At 68.0% G+C, this 22,725-nt stretch overlaps 3 protein-coding genes across 3 annotated transcripts in view; 2 read left to right on the forward strand and 1 right to left on the reverse strand.

Annotated features, from left to right (window-relative positions):
• The first annotated feature begins 634 nt into the window (after positions 1-634).
• Positions 635-4,769, forward strand: DUS3L (dihydrouridine synthase 3 like). Its single transcript, XM_062178210.1, has 14 exons — positions 635-1,050; positions 1,638-1,905; positions 2,036-2,389; positions 2,516-2,701; positions 2,784-2,825; positions 2,927-3,079; positions 3,187-3,303; positions 3,375-3,440; positions 3,541-3,651; positions 3,736-3,832; positions 3,949-4,024; positions 4,108-4,296; positions 4,464-4,592; positions 4,666-4,769. Exons 1-14 carry the CDS (start codon positions 947-949, stop codon positions 4,736-4,738), a joined length of 1,965 nt encoding a protein of 654 aa, XP_062034194.1. The 5' UTR covers positions 635-946; the 3' UTR covers positions 4,739-4,769.
• A 240-nt stretch (positions 4,770-5,009) lies between these two features.
• On the forward strand, positions 5,010-6,329 carry PRR22 (proline rich 22). The gene is made up of 3 exons (XM_062179398.1): positions 5,010-5,124; positions 5,214-5,276; positions 5,416-6,329. The coding sequence occupies exons 1-3, from the start codon at positions 5,010-5,012 to the stop codon at positions 6,327-6,329; spliced, it is 1,092 nt and encodes a 363-aa protein (XP_062035382.1).
• A 2,797-nt stretch (positions 6,330-9,126) lies between these two features.
• Positions 9,127-22,725, reverse strand: part of CATSPERD (cation channel sperm associated auxiliary subunit delta) — a 29,693-nt gene continuing 16,094 nt past the window's right edge. Inside the window, exons 13-21 of the mRNA XM_062179185.1 lie at positions 20,075-20,188; positions 18,898-18,987; positions 18,338-18,396; positions 16,011-16,089; positions 15,155-15,207; positions 14,677-14,751; positions 13,611-13,739; positions 10,720-10,903; positions 9,127-9,288 (exon numbers count right to left, since the gene is read on the reverse strand). Of these exons, the coding sequence (XP_062035169.1) occupies positions 9,127-9,288; positions 10,720-10,903; positions 13,611-13,739; positions 14,677-14,751; positions 15,155-15,207; positions 16,011-16,089; positions 18,338-18,396; positions 18,898-18,987; positions 20,075-20,188 (945 nt within the window). The remainder of the gene's footprint in view (positions 9,289-10,719; positions 10,904-13,610; positions 13,740-14,676; positions 14,752-15,154; positions 15,208-16,010; positions 16,090-18,337; positions 18,397-18,897; positions 18,988-20,074; positions 20,189-22,725) is intronic.

The raw sequence follows: 22,725 nt of genomic DNA on the forward strand, positions 1-22,725 counted from the left end.
TCGTCACCCCAGGCTGTCCACCAGGGGGCAGTGGAGGGCACCGGGGAGCCGCTCGGGTCTGGGGGCGCAGGGGGCCCCTCAGAGCCATGAGCGCTGCAGCCGTTCAGGTTATATATACATTTTTAAAGATTTATTTATTTGAAGAACGAGAGAGGCAGAACGGGCCTCCCACCGCGCAGGCCAGGGCTTTAACCCGGGGTCCAGTACCGAGGGGACGCTGCACCTGCCCGGCCTGGCTCTCGGAGCCGGCGAGAACCAGGGTCCCTGCCCGGGGGCCGGGGCCGGGGCTTCGTCTTAAGGTGGATTTATTTCAAAGGCAGAGCTGGGGAGAGGGGTCTTCCGTCCGCCGGGCCACTCCAGGGGGCTGCAACGTCCAGGGCTGGGCCAGGAGCCGCGCGCTCCATCCGGGGCTCCCAGGCGGGTGCAGGGTGCACCTGGGCCGCCTACACTGCGTTCCCAGGCCACAGCAGGGAGCTGGGTCGGAAGTGGCGCAGCCGGGACTCGAACCTGAGTCCAGGTGGAGGCTGCACCGGCCCAGCCCAAGGCCGCGGGCGGGGTCTTCCGGGGCGGGGGCCGCCCGCCTGCAGCCCGCGCTCGGACCCCCGTCCCTGACCGTCTTCGTGAACTGCCGCGGCGGTCATCGGTCGAGTTCTGCTCTGACCGCCCGTGTCCAGTGTCCACCTGGGCCGGCAAGAAGGCCCGCGTCAGAGCGGCGAGATTCGCATCCGTGACCGCATGCCCACGGCCGCTCCCAGAACCCGCAAAGCTCCGACACCGAGGGGCCCCGCCCACGCGAGGCCCCGCCCCGTGACGCCACACGCACGCCGTAGCGTCATCAGAGCGCCCCCCGCGCATGCGCACTCCGCCAGTACGGCAAGGCGGCTGGACCCACGCGGGGCGCGCCAGGCCTTTCCGCCACACTTCAGGGCGGACGTGAGGAGCGCGGATGGCGGAGGGAGCTGCAGAGACGTCGGCAGAGGGTGGCGGTGGTGAGGACGGAGATTCAGGCATCGGCGCTTCGGAACGCGGAGTGGTGCCCATTAAGTCTCAGTGAGTTGCCATGGTGTGTGTGGGGGACTCGCAGGGACCCTCCCGGCACCCGTAGCGCGGCCTGAGTGGTGCATGCTGGGAGATGAGGCGTGGGACGCAGAGAAGGGAGCTCGCTGGCCCTTCATGCTGGGCTGTCCCTCGGCCCGCAGGACGGTCAGCGACGGCACGTATAAGTGCACGTTGAAGGATGTCGGAAGCACGGAGGACGCCACGTGCATGCTGGGGCGGGGTGTGTGTGTGTGTGTGATACGCTGTGCATGCTGGGAACTGTAGTCCCCGAGTAGAACGCGTGCGCGTCTGGCCGCGTGGGGAGCCCGTAGCGCGCGGCATGCTGGGGGATGTGGCGGCTGAGCATCTCGCCGCGCGGCATGCTGGGACTTGTAGTTTTTTGCCGGTTAGGGCAAGGCGGCAGCATTCACGGGCGGGATCTAAACAGCGCTCACAGAGCTCGCGGGGATGCGCCTCGCGAGACACCAACGCGTGGGTTTCCGAAGGCTTTTGCACCAGCGCAACCGTGACTTTTAAGTCGGCTTCCCCCCCGTGGTCCGTGCGGCCGAGCCTGCCTCCCTCCGCCTTCCCGCGCGCAGGTTCCTCACCACCAAGGAGCGCTTCCACGAGTTCCTGGAAGCCCACCGGCAGGAGAAGCCCCGCGGGGAAACCGAGGCAGAGGCGCGCGATGGCGGCGGGCTGGCCGAGCCTGCGGCCAAGCGGCCCCGCCTGGAGACCGGGCGGCCGGAGAACGAGGCCGCCGAGGACCCGCCGGCGCCCAAGAGAGCGCGCGGCCAGAACAAGAGCCGGCCCCACGTGAAGCCCACGCGCTACGAGCAGAGCCGCCTGTGCCCCTCCGTGATCCAGGTGGGCGCGGGGCCCAGGGCGCGGGGCTAGTGTGGGTGCCCCCCGGGGTGCTTGATGGGCGCGGGGCCGCTGTGGGTGCCCCCCGCGTGCTGGGCGGGGTGGGGTGAGAGCCGCTCCCGCCCTCCCGCAGGGGCCCCCGGCCACGTGTGTCTTCGGGGACCGGTGCCGCTTCCTGCACGACGTGCGCCGCTACCTGGAGACCAAGCCGGCCGACCTGGGCCCCCAGTGCGTGCTCTTCGACACCTTCGGCCGCTGCCCCTACGGCGTGACCTGCCGCTTCGCCAGCGCCCACCTGGGGCCCGAGGGCCAGAACCTGGTGCGGGAGGAGCTGGCGGCCCGCTGGGCGCGGGGCCCGCCCGTCCGCAACGGCCTGGACAAGGCCCTCCAGCAGCAGCTGCGCAAGCGCCAGGTCCGCTTCGAGGCGGCCGAGCGGGCCCTGCGGGGGCTGAGCCAGGCCCGCGCCGCCCCGGCGCAGGACCCCGCCGTCCCCCCGCAGGACCCCGCCGCCCCGGCACAGGACCCCGCCGTCCCCCCGCAGGACCCCGCCGCCCCGGCGCAGGACCCCGCCGTCCCCGCCGCCCCCGCACAGGACCCCGCCGTCCCGGCGCAGGACCCCGCCGCCCCCGCTTGCCCTGTGCAGGAGCCCGCGTCCCCCGCCGAGGCTCCCGCCGCCCCCGCGTCGCCCGCGCAGGCCCCCGGTGGGGCTGGCCCGGACCCGGCCGGCAGCCCGGTGCGGACGTGCGGGCCGCTGACGGACGAGGACGTGGTCAGGCTGCGGCCCTGCGAGAAGAAGCGGGTGCGTGCGGCGGGGCCGGGGTTGGGGCGGTCGGGTAGGGTCCTCCGTGGGGAGGGGCCTCACGGCGCGGTCCTCCCCGCAGCTGGACATCCGCGGCAAGCTGTACCTGGCGCCCCTCACCACGGTGAGCCCCGCCCGCCCCCGCGCCCTCGCATGCGCGCTCCTGGGAGCGTGTCCCCGCGTGTGCGAGCGCCCCCGCGCGTCCCTGCGTGGCCCTGTCCGCAGTGCGGGAACCTGCCCTTCCGGCGGATCTGCAAGCGCTTCGGGGCCGACGTGACGTGCGGGGAGATGGCCGTGTGCACCAACCTCCTGCAGGGCCAGACGGCCGAGTGGGCGCTGCTGAAACGCCACGAGTGCGAGGACGTCTTCGGGGTCCAGGTCCGGCGGGGCGGGGCCCGGAGGCGGGGCTGGAGCCTGGGGGCGGGGCCCGCGGGTCTGCTCCGCCCCCGCAAGCCTCGGCCCCAGCCCCTGTCACCGCCCCGCAGCTCGAGGGGGCGTTCCCAGACACCATGACCAAGTGCGCCGAGCTGCTGAACCGCACGCTGGACGTGGACTTCGTGGACATCAACGTCGGCTGCCCCATCGACCTCGTGTACAAGAAGGTGGCGGCCGCGGGGCGCCGCGGGGCGGGGCGGGGGCGCCCGGGGTCCGCGCTCACCCCCGTCTCTCCCAGGGCGGCGGCTGCGCGCTCATGAACCGCACGGCCAAGTTCCAGCAGATCGTGCGGGGCATGGACCAGGTAGGCCGGGCACTCCCGCCGTCGGCCCCGCCCACTCCGGCGCCCGCCCACTCCACCCCCCACGCCCGCCCCGCCCACTCCCGCCGCCCGCCGCCCGCAGGTGCTGGACGTGCCGGTGACCGTGAAGATCCGCACGGGCGTCCAGGAGCGCGTGAACCTGGCGCACCGCCTGCTGCCCGAGCTGCGGGCCTGGGGCGCGGCGCTCGTCACGGTGGGTCCGGGGCTGCACGCGGGCGCCCCTCCTTGCCCCTCTCCCGGGCCCTGCCGCTGACTCCGCCCCCGGCCCCGCCCCCAGCTCCACGGCCGCTCGCGGGAGCAGCGCTACACCCGGCGGGCCGACTGGGACTACATCGCGCAGTGCGCCAGGGCCGCCAGCCCCATGCCGCTGTTCGGTGGGTGCGGGGCGCCGCCAGCCCCGTGTCGGTGTTCGGTGGGTGAGGGAGGGAGGGGCCAGCCCCGTGCCGCTGCTCCGTGGGCGCCCCCACGCCGACACCCGTTCCTCCCGCAGGCAACGGTGACATCCTGTCGTACGAGGACGCCAACCGCGCCATGCAGACCGGGGTGGCCGGCGTCATGGTGGCCCGGTGAGCGGGCGGGGGCGGCGGCCGCGGGCTCCGGGCGGCCACGGCGAGCCGCTGACCGCCCCCGCCCGCCCGCCCGCCCGCAGCGGCGCCCTGCTGAAGCCCTGGCTGTTCACGGAGATCAAGGAGCAGCGGCACTGGGACATCTCGGCCTCCGAGCGCCTGGACGTGCTGCGCGACTTCACCCGCTACGGCCTGGAGCACTGGGGCTCGGACACGCAGGGCGTGGAGAAGACGCGCCGCTTCCTGCTGGAGTGGCTGTCGTTCCTGTGCAGGTGGGGGGGCGGGGGCGGGGCTCCTCCCTGTGCGGTGGGGGCGGGGGCGGGGCGCCTCCCTGCGCGGTGGGGGCGGGCCCGGGGCTCCTCCCTGTGCTGTGGGGGCGGGGGCGGGGCTTCTCCCGCAGGTGCGCGGGGCGGGGCCTGAGCGGGGCCGCGTCCCGCAGGTACGTGCCCGTGGGGCTGCTGGAGCGACTGCCACAGAGGATCAACGAGTGGCCGCCCTACTACCTGGGCCGGGACCACCTGGAGACGCTCATGGCCAGCCAGCGGGCGGCCGACTGGATCCGCATCAGGTGCGGCCGAGCCTGGGGGGGCGGGGGGGGGCGCCGAGGGCCCAGCCTGACCCCTGCCGCCCCGCCCCCACAGCGAGATGCTCCTGGGGCCGGTGCCGCCCAACTTCGTCTTCCTCCCGAAGCACAAGGCCAACGCCTACAAGTAGCCCGGCAGGAACAATAAAGTGTATTCTTCTAGAGGCGGACTCCGGCCTTTCTGTGACCCCCCCCCCCGCGCACCCACCGGCGCCCCCGGGAGGGCAGCAGGCGCGGGGGCCGCCGTGGGCCAGGGCGTGGGGCGGGGTGTCGCGCCCCCCCTCCGCCCGCCGGGGTCCCCAGCCCCGGGCCCAGAACCCTGAGGGTGGAACCCGCTGCCCGGCAACCGGGCCAACAGAAGCTGGCGCGGAGCCCCTGCCGGCTGGGCCCGCCTGCTCCCCCATGCAGCACCCCAAGCCCTTCTACGCCGCCGCCGCGCCCCCGGACAGCTTCGGCCCCCGCGAGGGGCCCGGCCGCCAGCCCGCTGCCCCCGCCCCGGAGCCGCCTCCGGCCGTGGGTACGCGGGGCGGGCAGGCGGGCGGGCTCGTGGCGGGGGCTCCTGCCCACCTGCCCAGGGCCCCGCCAACCCGGGCGCCTTGTCCGCAGGTTCCTCGGGCCCGTACCACGCCCCGAACCCGGAGAAGGAGGCGTGCCCCGCCCCGCCCGCAGGTACTGCCGCCCCCAGCCCCAGCCGAGGGGCCGAGCGGGCGGGGCCCCCAGGCCGTCCCACGCGCGCTCCGGGCCCCGGAGCCCGCGCCTGCGCCCCCCCGGCCCAAATGAGGCCCCCGGGCCCCTCCCCGCCCTGCAGGCTTCCAGATGGCGCCGTGCGGCTGCTTCTTTGACCCCCGCATCTACCGCATCGAGTGGGCCGCCACCGACTTCGGCCAGACGGCCCTGTACAAGCTGGTGGCCGCGGCGGGGGCGCCGGCCGGGGGTCCCCCGGCCCCGGGCGGCTTCCTCCTAGAGCCCCGGCCCTACCTGAGGGCCCCCGGGCCGCCGCCACCGTACCCCCACTTCCCGCCGCCGCCCTCGGGCCCCCCATACCTCATGCCCTACTACGCGCCCGAGGGGCCCGACCCGGACGCCCTGGGCCTCGTGGGGGACGCGGGGGCCCCCGGCCTCGCAGAGCTGCCCCCGGCCCCGCCGGAGGCCAAGCTGCCCCCGCTGGTCATGACGCTGCCCGCGGAGCCCGCGCTGCCGCCCGGCGCCCGGGGCCACCCGCAGGGCCGCCCCAGCCAGCTCCGCGCGCCCGCCGGGCCGGGCCCGCTCTCCGCCCCGGGCGCGGGCGCGGCGCTGCCGGACAAGGTGCTGCTGGAGGACGCCATGCGGCTCTTCGACTGCCTGCCCGGCGGCGCCGAGCCCGAGGCGGCCGCGAGCCCCGCGGCCCCGCGGGACGGCGGCGACGGTGGCGGCGGCAGCGACTCGGGCGCCGGCATCCGCGCGCTGCACCTGCCCGCCGACCTGCTGTCCTTCGACTACAGCGTGCCCGAGCTGCTGGACGCCGTGGCCAACGTGGACTGCCTGTTCGACTTCAAGGCGCTGGACGAGGAGCCGCCGCCGCCGCCGCGCGCGCCCGCCGCCCCCGGCCCGCGCCCCGAGCCCCCGGGCAGGAGGAAGGCGGGCGGCGCCTCGGCCGCCAAGAGGGCCAAGCCGGGAGGCAGGGGCAAGCAGGCGGCGGCGGCGGCGGGGCCCCGAGCGGACCTGGGGGCCGCCCCCCATTAAAGCCAGTTTGCGCGCTCAGCTCTGTGTCCGCTCCGCGGGCGCGGGGTGGCGGTGGGCGCTGCACCGGCGGCGGCGGCGGCGGCCGGCAGGGGGCGCTCTGGGGCCGCCGGGCTGGACCCGCAGGTGCGGCCGGCGCATTCCAGCCTCGCGGGGACTTTCACGTGCGGGCTGTGGGGGGGCGGGGGCGGTGCTGTGCGCAGGTGGAGCCACTTCAGGGGTCTGGGGGCCGCGGCTGGCGCGGGGCGCGGGGCCGCCGTCCGTGTGTGCAGGAGCACGGAGGAGCCCAGGTGAGGGGCAGGGGACACAGCGCGCCCTGAGCGTCAGGGGCCTTGGCGAACACTCTCCGAGGTGGGGGGGGGGGGCCGGGGGGCTGGGGGCTGGGGGCTGGGGGCTGGGGGGGTCCCTCCCCTACAGAGGCCGGCTCTGCTCAGCCTTCACTTTGGGAACCAAAGGAGAGTCCCCAGTTGGTTTGCAGGACAATGTGGTTGGCAGCTGAGGCCGGGATGCCTCCTCCAGGCGGGCCACCGTGCTTTGTGCTCCCCTCCCCGGAGTCTTCCGGAGCTCAGGGATGAGGGGCCAGGTCTCCAGGCCACCGGCTGCCCCCAGGGACGAGCTGACCCCTCCACGTGCACTCGTTCCGTGGCCACTGTACCCAGCTCCCCTCTGGGCCCTTTCTCCCCGCAGCCTCACATGAGTGCCAGGGGGTGGGCTGGCCCCGAGACCAGTGCAGGTAGGGGTGGGAGATGCAGACCCCTCGTGGGTGTCAGTAGGAGCAGCTCGCTGGGGAGGGGGGTAAATGGACAAAAACCAAATCGAGGGCCTGTGAGTGCAGGTGGCCGGGCCCTGAGCCGGATCTGGCTGGAGGCCGCCCGTTGGTGGTGTGAGGGGGCTCTGGGCCCCACTTCTGCCTTGGGCAGGCACTGGGAAGGAGAGAGGACGGGCAGAGCCCGCTGGTGGTCACGGCTGCCCCGGGAGCAGGGCTGGCCTGAACTGAAGCTGGGTGGTGCCAGCTCCAAGGACCATGGGAGGTGTATTTAAACATCTATTCACGGGGCCGGCGTTGTGGCGTAGCGGGTAAAGACGCCGCCTGCAGTGCCAGCATCCCATACGGGCACTGGTTCGAGTCCCTGCTGCTCCGCTTCGGATCCGGCTCTCTGCTATGGCCTGGGAGAGCAGTGGACGATGGCCCAAGTGCTGGGGCCCCTGCACCTGTGTGGGAGAATTGGCGGAAGCTCCTGGCTCCTGGCTTCGGATCGGCGCAGCTCCGGCCGTTGTGGCCATCTGGGGAGTGAACCAGCGGATGGAAGACCCCCCCACCACCACCTTTGTGTAACTTTGCCTTTCAAATAAATACATCTTTTTTTAAAAAAATCTATCTAAGACAGAGATGGAGAGACCTGCCATCTGCTGGCTTCCTCCCCAAAGGCCCATGATGGCGGGGGCTGGGCCAGGCTGCAGCCAGGAGCCCACCCTGGTCTCTCGCCTGGGTGACAGGGACCCACGTGACATCGCCGCTGCCTCCCTGGGTGCACATTAGCAGGGAGCTGGAGTCGGAGCCGGAGGTGAGACGCAGGTGTCTCCGTGGCTTTTGTGAGGACAGGGGAGAGAGGGCGAGCGGTTCTGGGGGGCTCAGGGCTGTGGAGCGCCCAGGCCAGAGGGCAGAGGACCGGGTCACAGGTGTGCGGTCTGGCCCGCGACCCGGAGGTCTGGAGAACTAGAGACACAGGTGCGCGGCGCCTGCTCTCTGATGCTCAAGTTTATTTTAAGACAACAGCGCCCCCTGCCCCTGCCTGGTGCCTGCTCAGCGCTGGGCCCTGAGACACCCGAGCGGGTGCTGGCAGCTGTGGCACAGCCGGGCCCAGAACGCCTTGACCCGGAGGCCCGCCTCGCTGTGTGCCAGCTGGGGGACCCAGTAGGCCAGCCACACGGCCAGCAGGATGGCCGCCAGGAGCAGGGCGATGGCCACGTCGGAGGGCACGGCGGGCAGCGGGTAGGCCCCGTACACGTAGACGCTGAAGGTGGTCTCCAGGTGACAGTAGCTGCCAGACGGACGGGCGGGGACAGAGGCCGGTGATGGGCGGGGACGCCCCGCCCCCAGCCCAGGCAGGTGCACCCTCCAGTCCTGGCTCTGCCGGCCTCTCTGGGCCGCGTACGAGGGTCCCCGTCCCTCCTGCCCGGGCTCAGGCTGGGGGCGGCAGACCTCACACTGCTCCCCCCGCCCCTGGAGAAGGCAGGGCCTTTGGGGGTGGACGCTGGGCCTGCGTGGTGGCCGACAGTGACCTAAAGCGGCGAGTGTCACCTCCCTCCCTCGGGGACAGCCTGAGCGGGGGCCACCCAGCCTGGTTTCCAGTCCTCCCCCCCCGGGGGGGGGTGACGAGGGGCTCTCGGAGGGGCTGGGTTTTGCCGTCTGCAGATTCCCGAGGTGTCAGTGTTCCCACTGTGGCTGCTTCCAGCGTCGGGAAAACCCCGGATGGAAGGGTCCGGCCCCTGTGCACCCCGCCCCTCATCCCCACGTCAGCAGCGGGAGGGGTGACCCTGGTCGGCGCCGTCGCCCCAGCCCCCCCACATGTCCTCGGGGGACTTGAGCGCCCGGCTGAGGGGGTGCAGATGGCGCCTGCGCTGTTGAGCGGAGATGAGGCCCCGCCCAGCCCCGGCCCGCGGAGGAACCCGCGCGTGTCCGGCACAGGTGCAGGGCCCTGTTTCCCACAACGCTCTTGTCCCGCGCATTGATTCCAGCGGCAGGTGGACGTCCTGGGCCGGGCCAGGGCTCGGCCAGCGGGGGCGCCGCAGGGCCCACTCACCTGTAGTAGGGGTCCACGATGGCGATGTGGAAGACGTAGATTCCGTTCCGCTGCTCGAAGATGATCTGGTTGTCCGTGCGGCCGCCCAGGACCTCGTACGGGGCCTGCGGCCACCTCAGGGGCTCCTTGTTGTTGGGGTCGTGGCAGCTGGCGTAGTTCTGGGGAGGGCACGGGGGCACCTGCTGTCTCGGGCTGCCCAGGCCCCCCGGGGGCTCCACCCCTGGCCCTGGCTGAGTCGGGGGCTGCCGCGTGCCCCCTCCGCCCTCAGCCAGCAGTGCGGAGCCCGGGCCCTGGGGAGCCGGGGCCGTTCGGAAGTGGGGTCTTCGGAGGCTAACCCGCGGGGCTGGGCCCTTAGCCTTGGCTTTAAGGGTTTGCTACTTGAAGGAGAGAGCGGGCTTCCACCCACGGGGTCGTTTCATTCCCCCCCCCCCAGATGGCCGCCCCGCCGGGGACTGGGCCAGGCTGAGTGGGCTGGAGCGGGGTCGCGGTCTCCCTCGGGGCAGCCGGGCCCAAGCCCCACCCCAACCTGGGGGCCACGCGGTAAGGGAGCCACGCTGTCTCCATGTGCCCGGCCCCGCACGCACGGTGGTGGCCTGCCCGGGGGCGGCGGTGCGGGAGACGCCCGCTCCCGCCAGGGAAAGCAGCGCCCTGAAGGCACCGTGCGCCCTGGGAGAAGTCCCGACGAGAAGCCAGTCGACCGTCATTCTGCGCGGGCACGGGGCAGGCGGCCAGGGCGCAGCATCCCGGCCCCAGCGAGGGGTGCGGCGCGGGAGCTGCCACGCGGGAACCTGCGCACCATGGACGGGAAGCGGGGCCTGGGGCGGCCGGCGAGGGCCCAGGGGCGCCTGGCTCTGCGCGTCCATGGCGCTGCGGGGCGCGCACCCGCGGATGGGAGGTTGCACGGGAGGGGCCGTGAGGACGGAAGGGGGGGGGGACTGGTTCCAGGGCTCCTTGCTGAAGATGGAGCACCCAGCCCCCGCCCTACAGGTGGTACTCAGCACCCAGCACCCGCTCTAGACGGCAGTATCCAGTTAGCACCTAGCACCCAGCACCCGCCCTAGCCCACCACAGCACTGGCCGGCGTGGGTGGGGGGTGGAAGTCGGCGAATTCGCGTGGCTGCGGTTCCTAAAGAAGCACTCGCCATCGCGGGTGGCTCTGGCCGTGGGGCCCGTGGAAGCGCGGGGTCGGCTGCACCCGGTATTTGGGCGGCTCCGGAGTTATCATCGGAGCCCCTGGGTGTCTCCGCGTGGGACAGCTCGGTCAGCGTCCGCTCGCTCGGTCAATCTGTGATCGCTCGGTTGGTTGTGGTCACTTAACCTGGATGCTCGGTCGGTTTGCCGTCGCTCGGCTGCTCTGTGGCCCCTGGGTCGGTTTGTGGCCCCTCGGTTATCTGTGGCCACCTGGTCCATCTGGGAGCGAGCGCTTGGTCGACTGGTGAAGGCTCGGTCAATTCCAGCCGACTTGGGGACACTGCAGGCCCCGCAGGGGTCCCCCGCCCCGCACTGCCCCCTGGGGCCCCACACCGTCCCCCGCCTGTCCCAGGCCCCGCCCCGCCGCCCCCTGGCTGCGAGGCCCCCGCCCCCGCTACCTGTCGGTTCCAGGCGGACGGCCCGCGGCCGGGGCTGGCGGCCAGGACGCTGCTCCAGTTCTGCGGCTGCGCCGTGCACAGCGCCGCCTTGGCGGTCAGCGAGTAGGAGTAGGAGAACAGCCCGTTCACCTCCAGCAGCACGTGCTCCGCCGTCACCACCTCCCGGAACTGCGCCCCGCGCCACCTGCGCAGGGCGTGGCCGGCCCGGGGCCAATGAGGCTGCGGCAGGGGGCGGCGGGCGGGGCGGCGCCAATGAGGATGTGTTAGGGGTGTGGCCAAGGAGGAGGGCGTGGATGGGCAAGGTGGGGTGGGGCAAGAGGATGAGGCGGGGGCGTGGCCAAGGAGGGTGTGGCCAGATCGGGGCCAATGAGGCTGCAGCAGAGGTGTGGCTGGGCTGGGCAGCGCCAATGAGGATGTTAGGGGCGTGGCCAAGGAGGAGGGTGTGGATGGGCGTGAGCGGGGTGGGGCCAAAGAGGATACCGCAGGGGCGTGGCATGGAGGGCGTGGCCAGGCCGGGGCCAATGAGGCTGCGTCAGGGGTGTGGCGGAGGAGGGTGTGGTAGGGGCGTGGTTGGGGCTTGGCCAGGTGCAAGGTCGGTCCCTCCGCCACCCCCGCTGACCCCATGGGAGCCCCTTTGGTTCGGCAGGCGGGGACCCCGGAGGGTGACGGCCCAGCCTGAGGAGGGGCCGCACTAGGAAACAGGAGGAAGCGGGAGTCACGGGGTGAACCGCACAAATACAAACGCAAGATAGAAAACCCGGCAGATCCACCCCGATGGGGGCCGCAGACCCCCGCCGGCCCCGACCCGTCACCCGGGCCCCGCATCCCCTCCCGCGGGAGGGCAGTAGTGAGCCTGCGCGAGTGGTCCACGGGGACACAGGGGTCCCAGGAGGGACTCGAGCATCCGGGGACTTTGGTATGGGGGCGGAGCCGCTGAGGGGGGATGAAGGATGCTCCCTTCAAAGGTTCCCATTGGGGTGATGAGTATTCATTTATTTGAAGGGCAGAGAGAGGGGGAGACAGAGATATCACACCTATATCAACACCCACATCTACATATCTAAGAGCTCCTCCATCCGCTGCTCACTCCCCGGACGCCTGCAACAGCCGGGGCTGGGCCAGGAGCCAGGAGCTCCATCCGGGGCTCCCAGGCGGGCGCAGGGGCCCAGGCTCTTGGGCCCTCACTGCTTTCCCAGGCCATAGCAGGGAGCTGGACCGGAGCGGAGCGGCCGGGACTGGAAGCAGCGTCCACACGGGGCTTTTCACTCGCGCTGGCTTGGATGCCCGCGTTAGCTCCGCTGGGGCGTCTCACGCGGACAGCGGCTCGTCGTGTGCGTCCGTGTGCGTGCACGCGTGTGCTGTGCGTGTAGCTGGGGAGCAGCAGCTTCGGGAGAAACGGCCATAGCTGCTTGGCCTGGCTACGCTGCTGGTCAGGACGCCCATGTCCCAGGAGGTCCTGGGTTCGAGTCCCGGCTCCGGCTCCCTGCTTGCCCCCCCCAGCCCTGATTGTTGCTGACGTCTGGGGAGTGGCCCAGCAGAGGGGAGCTCTCTGTCCGTCTCTCTGCTTCAGAAATATTTTTAGAAGTTAAAAAAATAGGAGCACTCCTGTTCTGAGAGGAAGCCATGGTTCCTGGGGCTGTGGCGGCCCCAGACGCTGGGAACAGAGGCGTCTCCCGGCAGGCCCACGAGCCCGGCCCGCCCTCCACACAGGGGTCCCGCCAGGGCTTGCTTCCAGAACCTTCTCCTAGCCCGGCCAATCCTGGCCGCCTTGCCCCTGTCCGTCGGGCTCACACCCACCCCCTCCCACGGGGGCCCCCTTGCTGACCAGAGGGGCGCGGATCCTCCCCCAGCCTCCAGGAGGGCCCGGCCCCGCCCACAGCCCCACCCACATTGCTAGGACCCTGCATGGCTGTGGCCGGCTGCTCACGGGCACCATCGCCACCTTCCACCCCCTCCCCCTGCCAAAGGGCCAAGCGGCCTGGGAGGTGTTTTCGGGGTCGGATCGCGCTCTGATGTCCACCCCGAATTGCACTTCTGTGTTCCCGTGGGTGTTGGAGGGAGCTTTGTTCCCTCCCCGGCCTCAGCCTGGGGGACGTGGCCCCTGGCAGGTACTGAAACGTTTGCTGAGTGACTATTGGAACACAAGTCCCCATAAGCCGTCCTCCCTTGTGTCACCCTCGCTGTCACGTCGGCCTGACGGACAGACAGACGGACAGAGCCCCTCAACCAGGCACCTGCCGAGAGCGTACTTGCACGGGCGGGGGCGGGGACATGGGATGGAGGCAGCAGAGCCCATGGAGGGGGCAGGGAGCGGTACGGATGGAGCTGTGCTCCCCAAAAGCTCGTGTTCGTGAATTTGCAACACAGGTCCCCGTGTGACTGCACGTGGGGGCATCAAAAAGTTCACGGAAGAATGGAGCCGGGAGAGAAACTTCGGGCAAACCCTTAAAAGCCCACGCGTGGTGTGTTTGTGACGTGCACCTCCCGGGAATTTCTGGAGACCCCGTGTCTGTGGACGTGGGGCCCTTAACAGGGCAAGGCCAGGGGCCGGTGCAGGGGTGCGGCCCGTGGGGCCGGCGACCCGTCTGGGCGCCGCTTCCAGTCCCGGCCGCCCCACTGCGCATCCGGCTCCCTGCGGAGGCGCCTGGGAGAGCAGCAGAGGAGTAGACCGGGGGGCTCCCGCCTCCCGGCCCAGGCCCTGCTGCTGGGTCTCCCCGCCCCCCACCCTGCCTCTCAAAGAAATCGAAGGGCAGTGGGAGTTAAAGCGGATCGGGACCGCAGCTGCGGGCACAGGAAGAGGCCAGGAGAGCCGGTGCCCTTGGGCTGCAGGCCCCGCCCCCAGCAGCAGGTGGGGGGGGGCGGGAGGAGGGAGGCCTGAGGGGGGTTCTTACAGCTCCACCACGGGGCTCCAGGGCGTGTCGTAGTAGACGAGGCGAGGGCAGCCCAGGTCCTCATAGGGGTACGCCACGGTCAGGTCCTTGGTGGCCTTGTGCCCGCGGAAGCTGGGGTCATAGAACTCCCTGCAGGAGAGAGCAGGGAGCGGCTGGGGGCCTCCGCGAGCCGCACCCTTTGCTGGCGGCTGGGGTGGGGGTGGGGGGCTCAGGAGCAGGGTCCCCGCGCACTGTGGCCCCCTGTCACAGGGAACCCGGCTGTCCCCCGCGGGACTCTGGGTGAAGCCACAGACCCTCCAGGCGTGGTGGGCCATACCCAATCAGGCGAAAGCCTCGTGGGCACAAAATGTGATTGAACATATTTTTAAAATACTTTAAATTATTATTTTTTGCCTGCTTGAAAGGCAGAATGACAGAGATGGAGAGACAGAGAGAGAGATTTTCCACCTGCTGGTTCCCTCCCCAAATGCCAGCAACAGCCAGGGCTGGGCCAGGCTGAACCCAGGAGCCAGAAGCTTCACCCGGGGCTCCCACGTGGGGGCAGGGACCCAGGCACCGAGCCCTCAGTGCCGCCTCCCGGGGGTGCGCCTGCGCAGGGAGCTGGGCCTGGGAGCGGAGCCGGGGCTCGAACCCAGGCGCTCTGGGGTGGGACGCAGGCGGAGGATTAACCAAGTGAGCCACAGCGCCGGCCCCACCAGTGAATTTTCAAAGCATCTTCGTGTCCACGGATTTAAAAATTGTTTGCACCCAAATTAACTTCTGTGTCCACTCACAGATGGCCTGAAGTCTCCTCGTGGGAGCACAAAACGGACCAGGCGTGGGGGGGGGGGCGAGAGGCCCCGCAGAGCCGGGTGGGAAGGGGTCTCGGGCCCTACCCCGGGCCCACGGAAGGGCACAGGCTCCCTGCAGGGCCGCAGGTGGGACCAGCCTGGCCGCGTGTGTCCTGCCTGGCCCCCGTCTGGCTAGGCGCACGGCTACAGCTGGGGAGCTGGCGGGCGGGGGCGGCCCCACTGGCCCACTCCGTCCCCATCTCCCCCTCCCCCAGGGGGCGGGGCGCCCTGCTCACCTCTCGATGACGTAGGTGTAGTTCCCCTGCAGCTCCACGGGGTCCAGGATGCCCTTGGAGCAAGCGGTAATCTCACTGTGGACAAGGGGGGGGAGGGGTTGTCTGGCGGCACAGGGACCCGGAGCTGGGGCGCAGGGTCAGGCTGATGCCCGCGGCCCGTGTGCATGCCGGTTCCGGTCCCAGCTGCTCCAGTTCAGACCCAGCACTGATGGCCCACGCGCCGGGGCCCCTGCGCCCACGTGGGAGCCCCGGATGGAGCTCCTGGCTCCTGGCTTTGGCCTGGCCCAGCCTCAGCTCTTGAGGGCATTTGGGAAGGGAGCCAGCAGCTGGAAGATCTTTCTCCCCCTCTCTCTGCCTTAAAGAAAACGATAAAGACAGGAAACCCAAATGCCCCCACACTCGCTTCCACAGCTGGCCCCTGTGTCCCGTGTCCCACAGCCCCACCCCGTGTCCGTGTCCCCGGGGGCCCCACACTCACTTTTGTACGAGGATCCTCTTCTGCAGGTCACAGCCCAGGGAGATGAGTGTGGACTGTGGGGAGAGAGACACGGGTCAGTGCGGGCCACCCAGAGCCCCAGGGCCACAACCCTGGCAGGGTTTGGGAGCCTGGATGCCGTGAGGCCCTGAGACCGGGTTTTGGGGCCTGGCCGAGTCCCCCTGTGTCGCCCGCCAACCTCCTCATGGCTTCCTGGGGACCAGACCCGATTTATAAAGATCCAGTCCGATACTTGGCATGCACGTCCTCGGGAGAGAGAACGAACGAGTGAACTGGAACGAAGGAGCAGAAGGCGGGGGAGGGAAAGCGATTTGGGATCCGCCTAGGGCCTGTGGGGTCCTGGTTCTCGATCGGGAGAGAGATCTTCCAGCTGCTGGTCCGAGCTCTGTGCGCTCGGCCGCGTGGACGTCTCCTACCCACGAGGCCCATGCCGGGTGGCCTTCTGTGCGATGTCCGCGCGGTGCCTTGCGCGCCGCGAGCGCCAGAGTCGCCTGGTGCCGGTGGCTGTGTGATCTCTTGGGGCGGGGGCAGGGGTAGAGGAGAAGGGGGGACCGTGCCGCCTTTGTCCATTCACTGCTGTCTGGGCGTATGGGAGGCACCCGCGTTTCGGCTGCTGTGACGAACACTGCTCCCACTGTGATTCCCCCGGAGCAGCCACCTGGGCCCACCGGATGCGGTTCTGGGACGGGGGATGAGGGCCAGGCACCTGGGAGGGGCGGTCCTGGAGGAGCGACCCCAGTGCCAGGACGGGGTTCCTGGCCTGGCCCCCCACAGCCCGCTTCTGAGACTCCCGGCACTGAGGCCTTGGAACCTGACACGGAGCGGGTGTGGACCCTACCAGCGGCTTCATGTCCACGCAGGAGATCTCCTTGTTGGCTACGTCCACGGTCAAGGCGGACATGGTCGGGCGCTTTATGCTGCAAGACAATGGTGGCCTGCACTGTCAGAGACGCGTGTGGCTATAGACACGTCAGCAAGCCCCGCCCCCATCCACTCATCCACCCAGCCAGACATCTCCCCACCAGCCAACCCCCCATCCATCCATCTTCCCACTCACGAATGGATCCATCCACCCATCCACCCAAACCTCCCCACCCTCCCATCCTTCCACCCATCCACCCATCTAGCCGTCCATCAGTCTACCCACCCACCAATTCACCCATCTACCTACCAGCCATCCACACACTCACCAACTACCTCCCTCCCCCATCCGCAAATCCACCCACCCACCCACCCATCTACCCAGCCATGAACCCACCCATCTGCCTATCTACCTACACACCCACCTGCCCATCCATCTACCCAGCCATGAACCCACCCATCTGCCTATCTACCCACACACCCACCTGCCCATCCATCCATTCATCATGTGCCCACCACCCAACCACCTATCCACACACCCATCCATCTACTCAAACACCCATCCATCTACCTCCCCAGCCAGCCAGGCATTCACCCCTCACCCCTCCATCCATCCATCTACCCACTCCCATCTACCCCTCCCCACTGATCCCCCATTCCACCCACTGGCCCACCCATTAACCCTCCCTCCCTCCTCCTCTTCCTCCCTCCCTCCTGTCCTCCATTCCTGGGTATTGACAGAGAACCTCTGCCCGCGTAGGGCGGCCCGCACTCGCTGCACTTGCTGAGTCCGCTCTGTTGGCCTGTCTAGAGTGACCGGCTTAAGGCATCCCTGGCCCTGACAGCATCGCCACTAAGACGCCAGGAACGGTCTCTCACTGCCCCTTGAACTTTGCTCTTCATTTTCCACTCCTAGTTTCTTCTCACTCCCTCTTTTGTTCGCACCGGGGAGACAGGGTTTTATCTGTGATGCTGCGTGGGTGGGTTTTTGACACTTTGTACACCTGTCCTCTCCTCTCCTTCATACATGTCAGCTCGTATCATTAAGTCCCATCTCGTAATTTCCATTTGCGATTCCTCTAATCCTTCAGGGGAATGTCCGGCTCACTTCTCCAGTCGATTTTCCCCCCAATAATACAAATGCTCAGGGTATAGATCTTTCTCTGAGAAGAACACCTACGAAGGGGCTTCAAGAATTCTGTGGAAACGTGGAATAGAAAAGCAGGTTCATTGGGATTGGTGCTGTGGTGTAGTGGGTAAAGCTGCTGTCTGCAGTGCCAGCATCCCTTATGGGCACCAGTTCAAGTCCCGGCTGCTCCACTTCCGATCCAGCTCCCTGCTAATGCACCTGGGAAAGCAGTGGACGATGGCCCAAGTGCTGGGACCCCTGCCCTCACGTGGGAGATCTGGATGGAGCTCCTGGCTCCTGGCTTTGGATCAGCCCAGCTCTGGCCATTTTGACCATTTGGGGAGTGAACTTGGGACATCTCCCACTGCTTTCCCAGGCCATTAGCAGGGAGCTGGACCAGAAGTGGAGCAGCCGGGACGCACACCAGTGCCCGTATGGATGCCAGAGCTCAGGTGGTGGCTTAGCCCGCTGCGCCCTGGCGCTGGCCCGTGCAGCTTTTCATGCTATGTTGTTGTGTGGACTTTTGGAAGACGCCTCGTATGCACGGATTTCGGGGTTTTTTTCTTCTTCCTCAGAATAAACCTTTAATTCAATTTTCCACCCACACTGGGAGCGCGCCTGGACTCTGTGGTCCGTGAGCTGCCTGACTTGAGGGCTGTTTTCCAGGTCGTCCGTGGCTCCCGAGCACAGGCGATTTTGTCACTGGCGTTGTGTTTTGCTTTCTTTTGCCTGCTGCGCTCTGGTTTTACTGGGTTAAGGTCGGAAGTTGTGACCTGAAGAACCTCTGCTGGGAGATCTCATTGTGCTACGGCCAAGTACACGAGCGGTTAGCCCTCCCACCCGCTGGGTCGCTCCCACAGTGCCCACGACAGCCAGGGCCGGGCCAGGCCGGAGCCAGGAGCTCCATCCGGGGCTCCCGTGTGGGTGGCGGGGGCCCACGTACCCGAGCCCTCACTGCCGCCTCCCAGGGTGCACACCAGCGGGAGGAGGAGCTGGGATTCGAACCGGCACTCTGACACGGGATCGGTGTGTCCCAGGTGGTGACCCAATCACTGTGCCAGAGGCCTGGCCCTGGCCGTGTCCCCGCCGTCCTGGTCTAGGTGTGGAGGTGCACGCCCGCCTCGGCCCTGTGTCTCCCAGCTCCTGGGCGGCCTGGGCCCGGGGCCCGCGCGTACCTGGAGGTGAAGTTGGGGTCGGTCCTGCCCCAGAGTTGCTGCTGCTTCAGGTGAATGTCCTGGGTGGGGGCAAAAGAGACAGGGTCCCCCCCCAGTATCAAGATGGGAGGGGAGACATGGGGTGGGGGCAGTGGTGTGAGGAGGCCTGGAGCCGTCCAGCCCTGCTCTGTCGAATCCCACTGCCCACAGCCGCCTCCTGGAAGCTCCCAGGCACCCCTGCCCTGGACTCGGACCTCCCTCCCTCCCTCTCTCCCTCCCTCCCTCCCTCCCTCCCTCCCAGGGTGAGGCCTGGCTCCGTTTTCCCACTGGCTGGGTGTGACGTGTGGTGGGGGCGCCAGGGTCAAGATCAGACTCCAGGGCCTGACCCGTGCCGTCCGGCAGGTTCCCCTCCTATGGGACACTCCGAGGAGGGCTGTGGGGGCAGGGGCCGCGGCCCTATCCAGCGTCCTGGCCACTCCCCCCCGAACTGGGGACGTGCAAAGACACACCCATTAGGTGCCTGGACCTGGCCAGGTTCGGTCAAGGCCGCCTGGTTTTGGGGGGGCCGGGGCCCGGCTCACCAGCTTGTACTTGGTGTTGCCGTCAAAAGTGTTGCCAAACTCGTAGATGGAGGCCTGCAGCCCCAGTGAGTATGGGTTGCTCACCATGGCCTGGAGGGGAGGGGGGCACGGCTGGGTGACAGACACCCCCAGGGAACCCCGGGCCACCTTCAGAGGCACAACCAGGCTGATTCTGCCCATGGAGCCTAACCCCATACGTGCCCCCTGCCTCACCCACCCACCTGCCCGCCACTGTGGCCAAGGAGCCGCGCTCTGCGGGAGGAGACGGGCAGGTGAGACCCCGGGGTCAGAGCTGGGAGCAGCCTGGCGTGTCCCACGCTGACCCTGCTCTCGGACTGGGGGCCTAGCTCGAGAGCCCTGGCACGAGGAAAGCTGTAGAAGCTTACGGGATGCTGGGATGAAGAGAGGCTTATTTCTGTCTAAACACAAAAATCTGAAACCCAGAAACATTCTAAGACTTCAGCTGGGGCAGGTGCTGAGCTGCTACAGAAATGGTGGGGAGCCCTGGGCCCAAACTTCAAGCCTCAATTCATTCTCTCTCATGTATTTTATTTATTTGAGAGGCAGAGTGACAGGAGAGACAGAGAGCACTGGTACACTCCACAAATGCCTGCAACAGCCAGGAGCCAGGAGCTTCATCCAGGTCTCCCAGGCAGGTGCAGGGGCCTAAGCACTTGGGCCGTCTCCTGTTGCTTTCCCAGGCACATCAGCAGAGAACTGGATCAGAAGTGGAACAGCTGGACTCAAAGCTGCACCAGGGGGGGGGGGGAGGGAGCTGGCGTGGTGGTTCAGTAGGTTAATCTTCTGCCTGTGGCACCAGCATCCCATATGGGCGCCAGTTCTAGTCCTGGCTGCTCATCTTCTGATCTAGCTCTCTGGCCTGGGAAAGTAGTAGAAGATGGCCCAAGTGCTTGGGCCACTGCACCCTCGTGGGAGACTGGAAGAAGCTCCTGGCTTTGGATCAGCACAGGTCTGGCAGCTGTGGCCATTTGGGGACTGAACCAGCGGATGGAAGACCTTTCTCTGTCTCTCCCTCTCAGTCTGTAACTCTACCTCTCAAATAAATAAAATCTTAAAAAAAAAAAAGAAAAGAAAAGAAAAAGAAAAAGGCTGCACGCATACGGGATGCTGGGGGCTAAATAAGCAGGTGCTGAGAGAGAACAGCCAGGGGGCGCACCAGTGGGATGGGAGACGTGCCCAGCCGGGGAATCAGGATGGCTTCCAGCTCCAGCTCGCTGTTCATGTCGATGGTATACATTTCCTGTCTGAACAACCCGTCCAGGAGTTCAATCTAGTTTGGACACAGGAGGTGGGGGTAAGGGAAGAAGGAGAAGAAAAAACAAAACCCAAGCCTTTGTTGCCCAGAATGAAAGATAAGCCCCCCGGGAAGGCGTCCACTGGCCGCTGAGGGTGGAACCCCCTGGACTTTCGGAGCCCTGGAGGGGCTCCTCTCCTCCCTCGGGGCGACCCCGGTCGCCTTGACCTTGGCAGTCACTTAGAGCACGCCCCCCACACGCACTGCCCGTCGTCCAGGCCAGCCATTGTTGCTAAGTCCTCTGAGCCCCCCTTGATCCTGGAAGACCCTGGGTTTGGGGTCCAAGCCTGGATTTCCCAGGTGTGGCGGGGGGAGCCAGCTGCATGTCGGGCAAGTTGGCAGCTGGACGAGCTGTCTGTGGGACGTGGGTGTGATGCCATGGGGCGGCGTGGTGGCTCGCGGGAGGCTGTTGCGGGGTTGCCGGGGGTTGGAGCTCTGTGCCGTGTGTTCCCTCGTTTCCTGGGCCAGTTGCACAGTTTGAAGGACAGGTTGGGTGACGACCTGGGGTCTGTCCTTAGATACCAGACCCCACAAAGGTCGTGGGCGGGCAGGAGGGATGGTGCAGCGGGCTAAGCCGTCATTTGCAACGCCTGCACCCCACGTGGGAGTGCCGGGCTCCAGTCCTGGCCCCTTGGCTTCCGATCCAGCTCCTTGCTGATGCCCCTGGGGGGCAGCAGTGACAGCACAGGTGCTTGGGCCCCTGCACCCACGCAGTTCCTGGCTCCCGGCTTCCGTCTGTCCCAGCCCTGGCCGCTGTGGCCACTTGGGGAGTGACCCGGTGGATACAAGATCTCTCTCCCCCCCCCCCCCCGACTTCTCACAACTCTGCCTTTCAAAAGAAATCAATCTTGGGCCTTTGCTGTAGCGTAGCAGGTAAAGCCGCCGCCTGCAGTGCCGGCATCCCACATGGGTGCCGGTTCAAATCCCAGCTGCTCCACTTCGGATCCAGCTCTCTGCTGTGGCCTGGGAAAGCAGTGGAAGATGGCCCAAGTGCTTGGGCCCCTGAACCCACGTAGGAGACCCAGAAGAAGCTCCTGGCTCCTGGCTTCAGAGCCATTTGGGGAGTGAACCAGCGTATAGAAGACCTCTCCTCTTTCTCTCTCTACCTCTCTCTCTCTCCCCCCCTCGGACTGTGCCTCTCTGTAACTCTGCCTTTCAAATAAAAAAATTTTTTTTTTCCTTTTTGACAGGCAGAGTGGACAGTGAGAGAGAGAGAGACAGAGAAAGGTCTTCCTTTTGCCATTGGTTCACCCTCCAATGGCTGCAACGGCTGGTGCACTGCGGCTGGCACACCGCACTGATCCGATGGCAGGAGCCAGGTGCTTCTCCTGGTCTCCCATGGGGTGCAGGGCCCAAGCACTTGGGCCATCCTCCACTGCACTCCCTGGCCACAGCAGAGAGCTGGCCTGGAAGAGGGGCAACCGGGACAGAATCCGGTGCCCCAACCGGGACTAGAACCTGGTGTGCCGGTGCCACAAGGCGGAGGATTAGCCTATTGAGCCGCGGCGCCAGCCTCAAATAAATATATATATTTTTTTAAAGGAGAAAAAAAGGAGAACAACAGGATGCAAGGAGTAAGACGATGTGGGGAGACAGTGACGAGAGCTGGAGATGGGGGACGCAGCTGCAGCCTCCCTAGCGTGGGGTCATCTTAGCTAAGGCAGCCCGTTGCAAACGGAAAACCTCTAGCGAAAAATGCACCGAGGGCTGGGCGTTTGGCCGAGCGGTGGAACAGGCTGGGGACACCCACGCCCCACCCCAGAGGGCCTGGGTTTGAGTCCCGGCGTCACCTCCTGCCCCCAGCTCCCTGCTAATGCAGACCCCAGGGGGCAGCAGGGATGGCCCAAGTGCCTGGGCCCCTGCCTCCCAGTGGGGCACCCAGATGGAGTTCAGGGCTCCCAGCTTCAGCCTGGCCCAGCCCTGGCTGTGGTGGGCATTCTGAGGAGCAAACCAGAAGATGCCAGGAGCTCTTTCAACTCTTCTGTCTGTCTGTCTGTCCCTCCCTCCCTCCTTCCTTCCCTCTGCTAGGATACAAGCGAAAATCTAAGTCTGCAAAAAAGGCGAAGAAGACACCTGCCTCCCTGAGCATCCCGGCTCTGCGACCCCCACGCCGGGTCCACGCTTGCTCCCTCCCGCAGCCGCGGGGTGCGCTGGGGTCTGCGCTCGCTGCCACCACCCAGGACGGGGGTGGGTGGCGCGGCGTGTCCCCGCTGCGGGAGCAGACAGGCCGGTTTTGGTGGCGGGTGGGCTGTGCGTCGTGCTGGCTCTGAGGTTGACCCATTGTGGGCTGGCGGCCTCCCGCGGGTTCATTTTACGTTGCCCTGCCCAGCCCTGGCTGTTGTGGGCATTTGGGGCGTGAGCCCGCAGGTGGACGGCCTCCCCGGCCCGCCCTAAGTAGCCAGGAGCCCTAGGCGGGGCGGACGGCCTCCCCGGCCCACCCCAAGTAGCCAGGAGCCCTAGGTGGGGCGGACGGCCTCCCCGGCCCACCCCAAGTAGCCAGGAGCCCTAGGCCG

Source organism: Lepus europaeus, chromosome 20 (genome assembly GCF_033115175.1).
Source record: "Lepus europaeus isolate LE1 chromosome 20, mLepTim1.pri, whole genome shotgun sequence".
Taxonomy (NCBI): domain Eukaryota; kingdom Metazoa; phylum Chordata; class Mammalia; order Lagomorpha; family Leporidae; genus Lepus; species Lepus europaeus.

Excerpts from the sequence above, each read along its gene's own strand:
- DUS3L (XM_062178210.1), top strand. The coding sequence starts at position 947 with ATGGCGGAGGGAGCTGCAGAGACGTCGGCAGAGGGTGGCGGTGGTGAG. Across the intron at positions 1,051-1,637 it reads GTGGTGCCCATTAAGTCTCA|GTTCCTCACCACCAAGGAGC; the intron begins GTGAGTTGCCAT and ends TCCCGCGCGCAG. Across the intron at positions 3,080-3,186 it reads AGGACGTCTTCGGGGTCCAG|CTCGAGGGGGCGTTCCCAGA; the intron begins GTCCGGCGGGGC and ends ACCGCCCCGCAG.
- PRR22 (XM_062179398.1), top strand. The coding sequence starts at position 5,010 with ATGCAGCACCCCAAGCCCTTCTACGCCGCCGCCGCGCCCCCGGACAGC. Across the intron at positions 5,125-5,213 it reads GGAGCCGCCTCCGGCCGTGG|GTTCCTCGGGCCCGTACCAC; the intron begins GTACGCGGGGCG and ends CCTTGTCCGCAG. Across the intron at positions 5,277-5,415 it reads GTGCCCCGCCCCGCCCGCAG|GCTTCCAGATGGCGCCGTGC; the intron begins GTACTGCCGCCC and ends CCCGCCCTGCAG.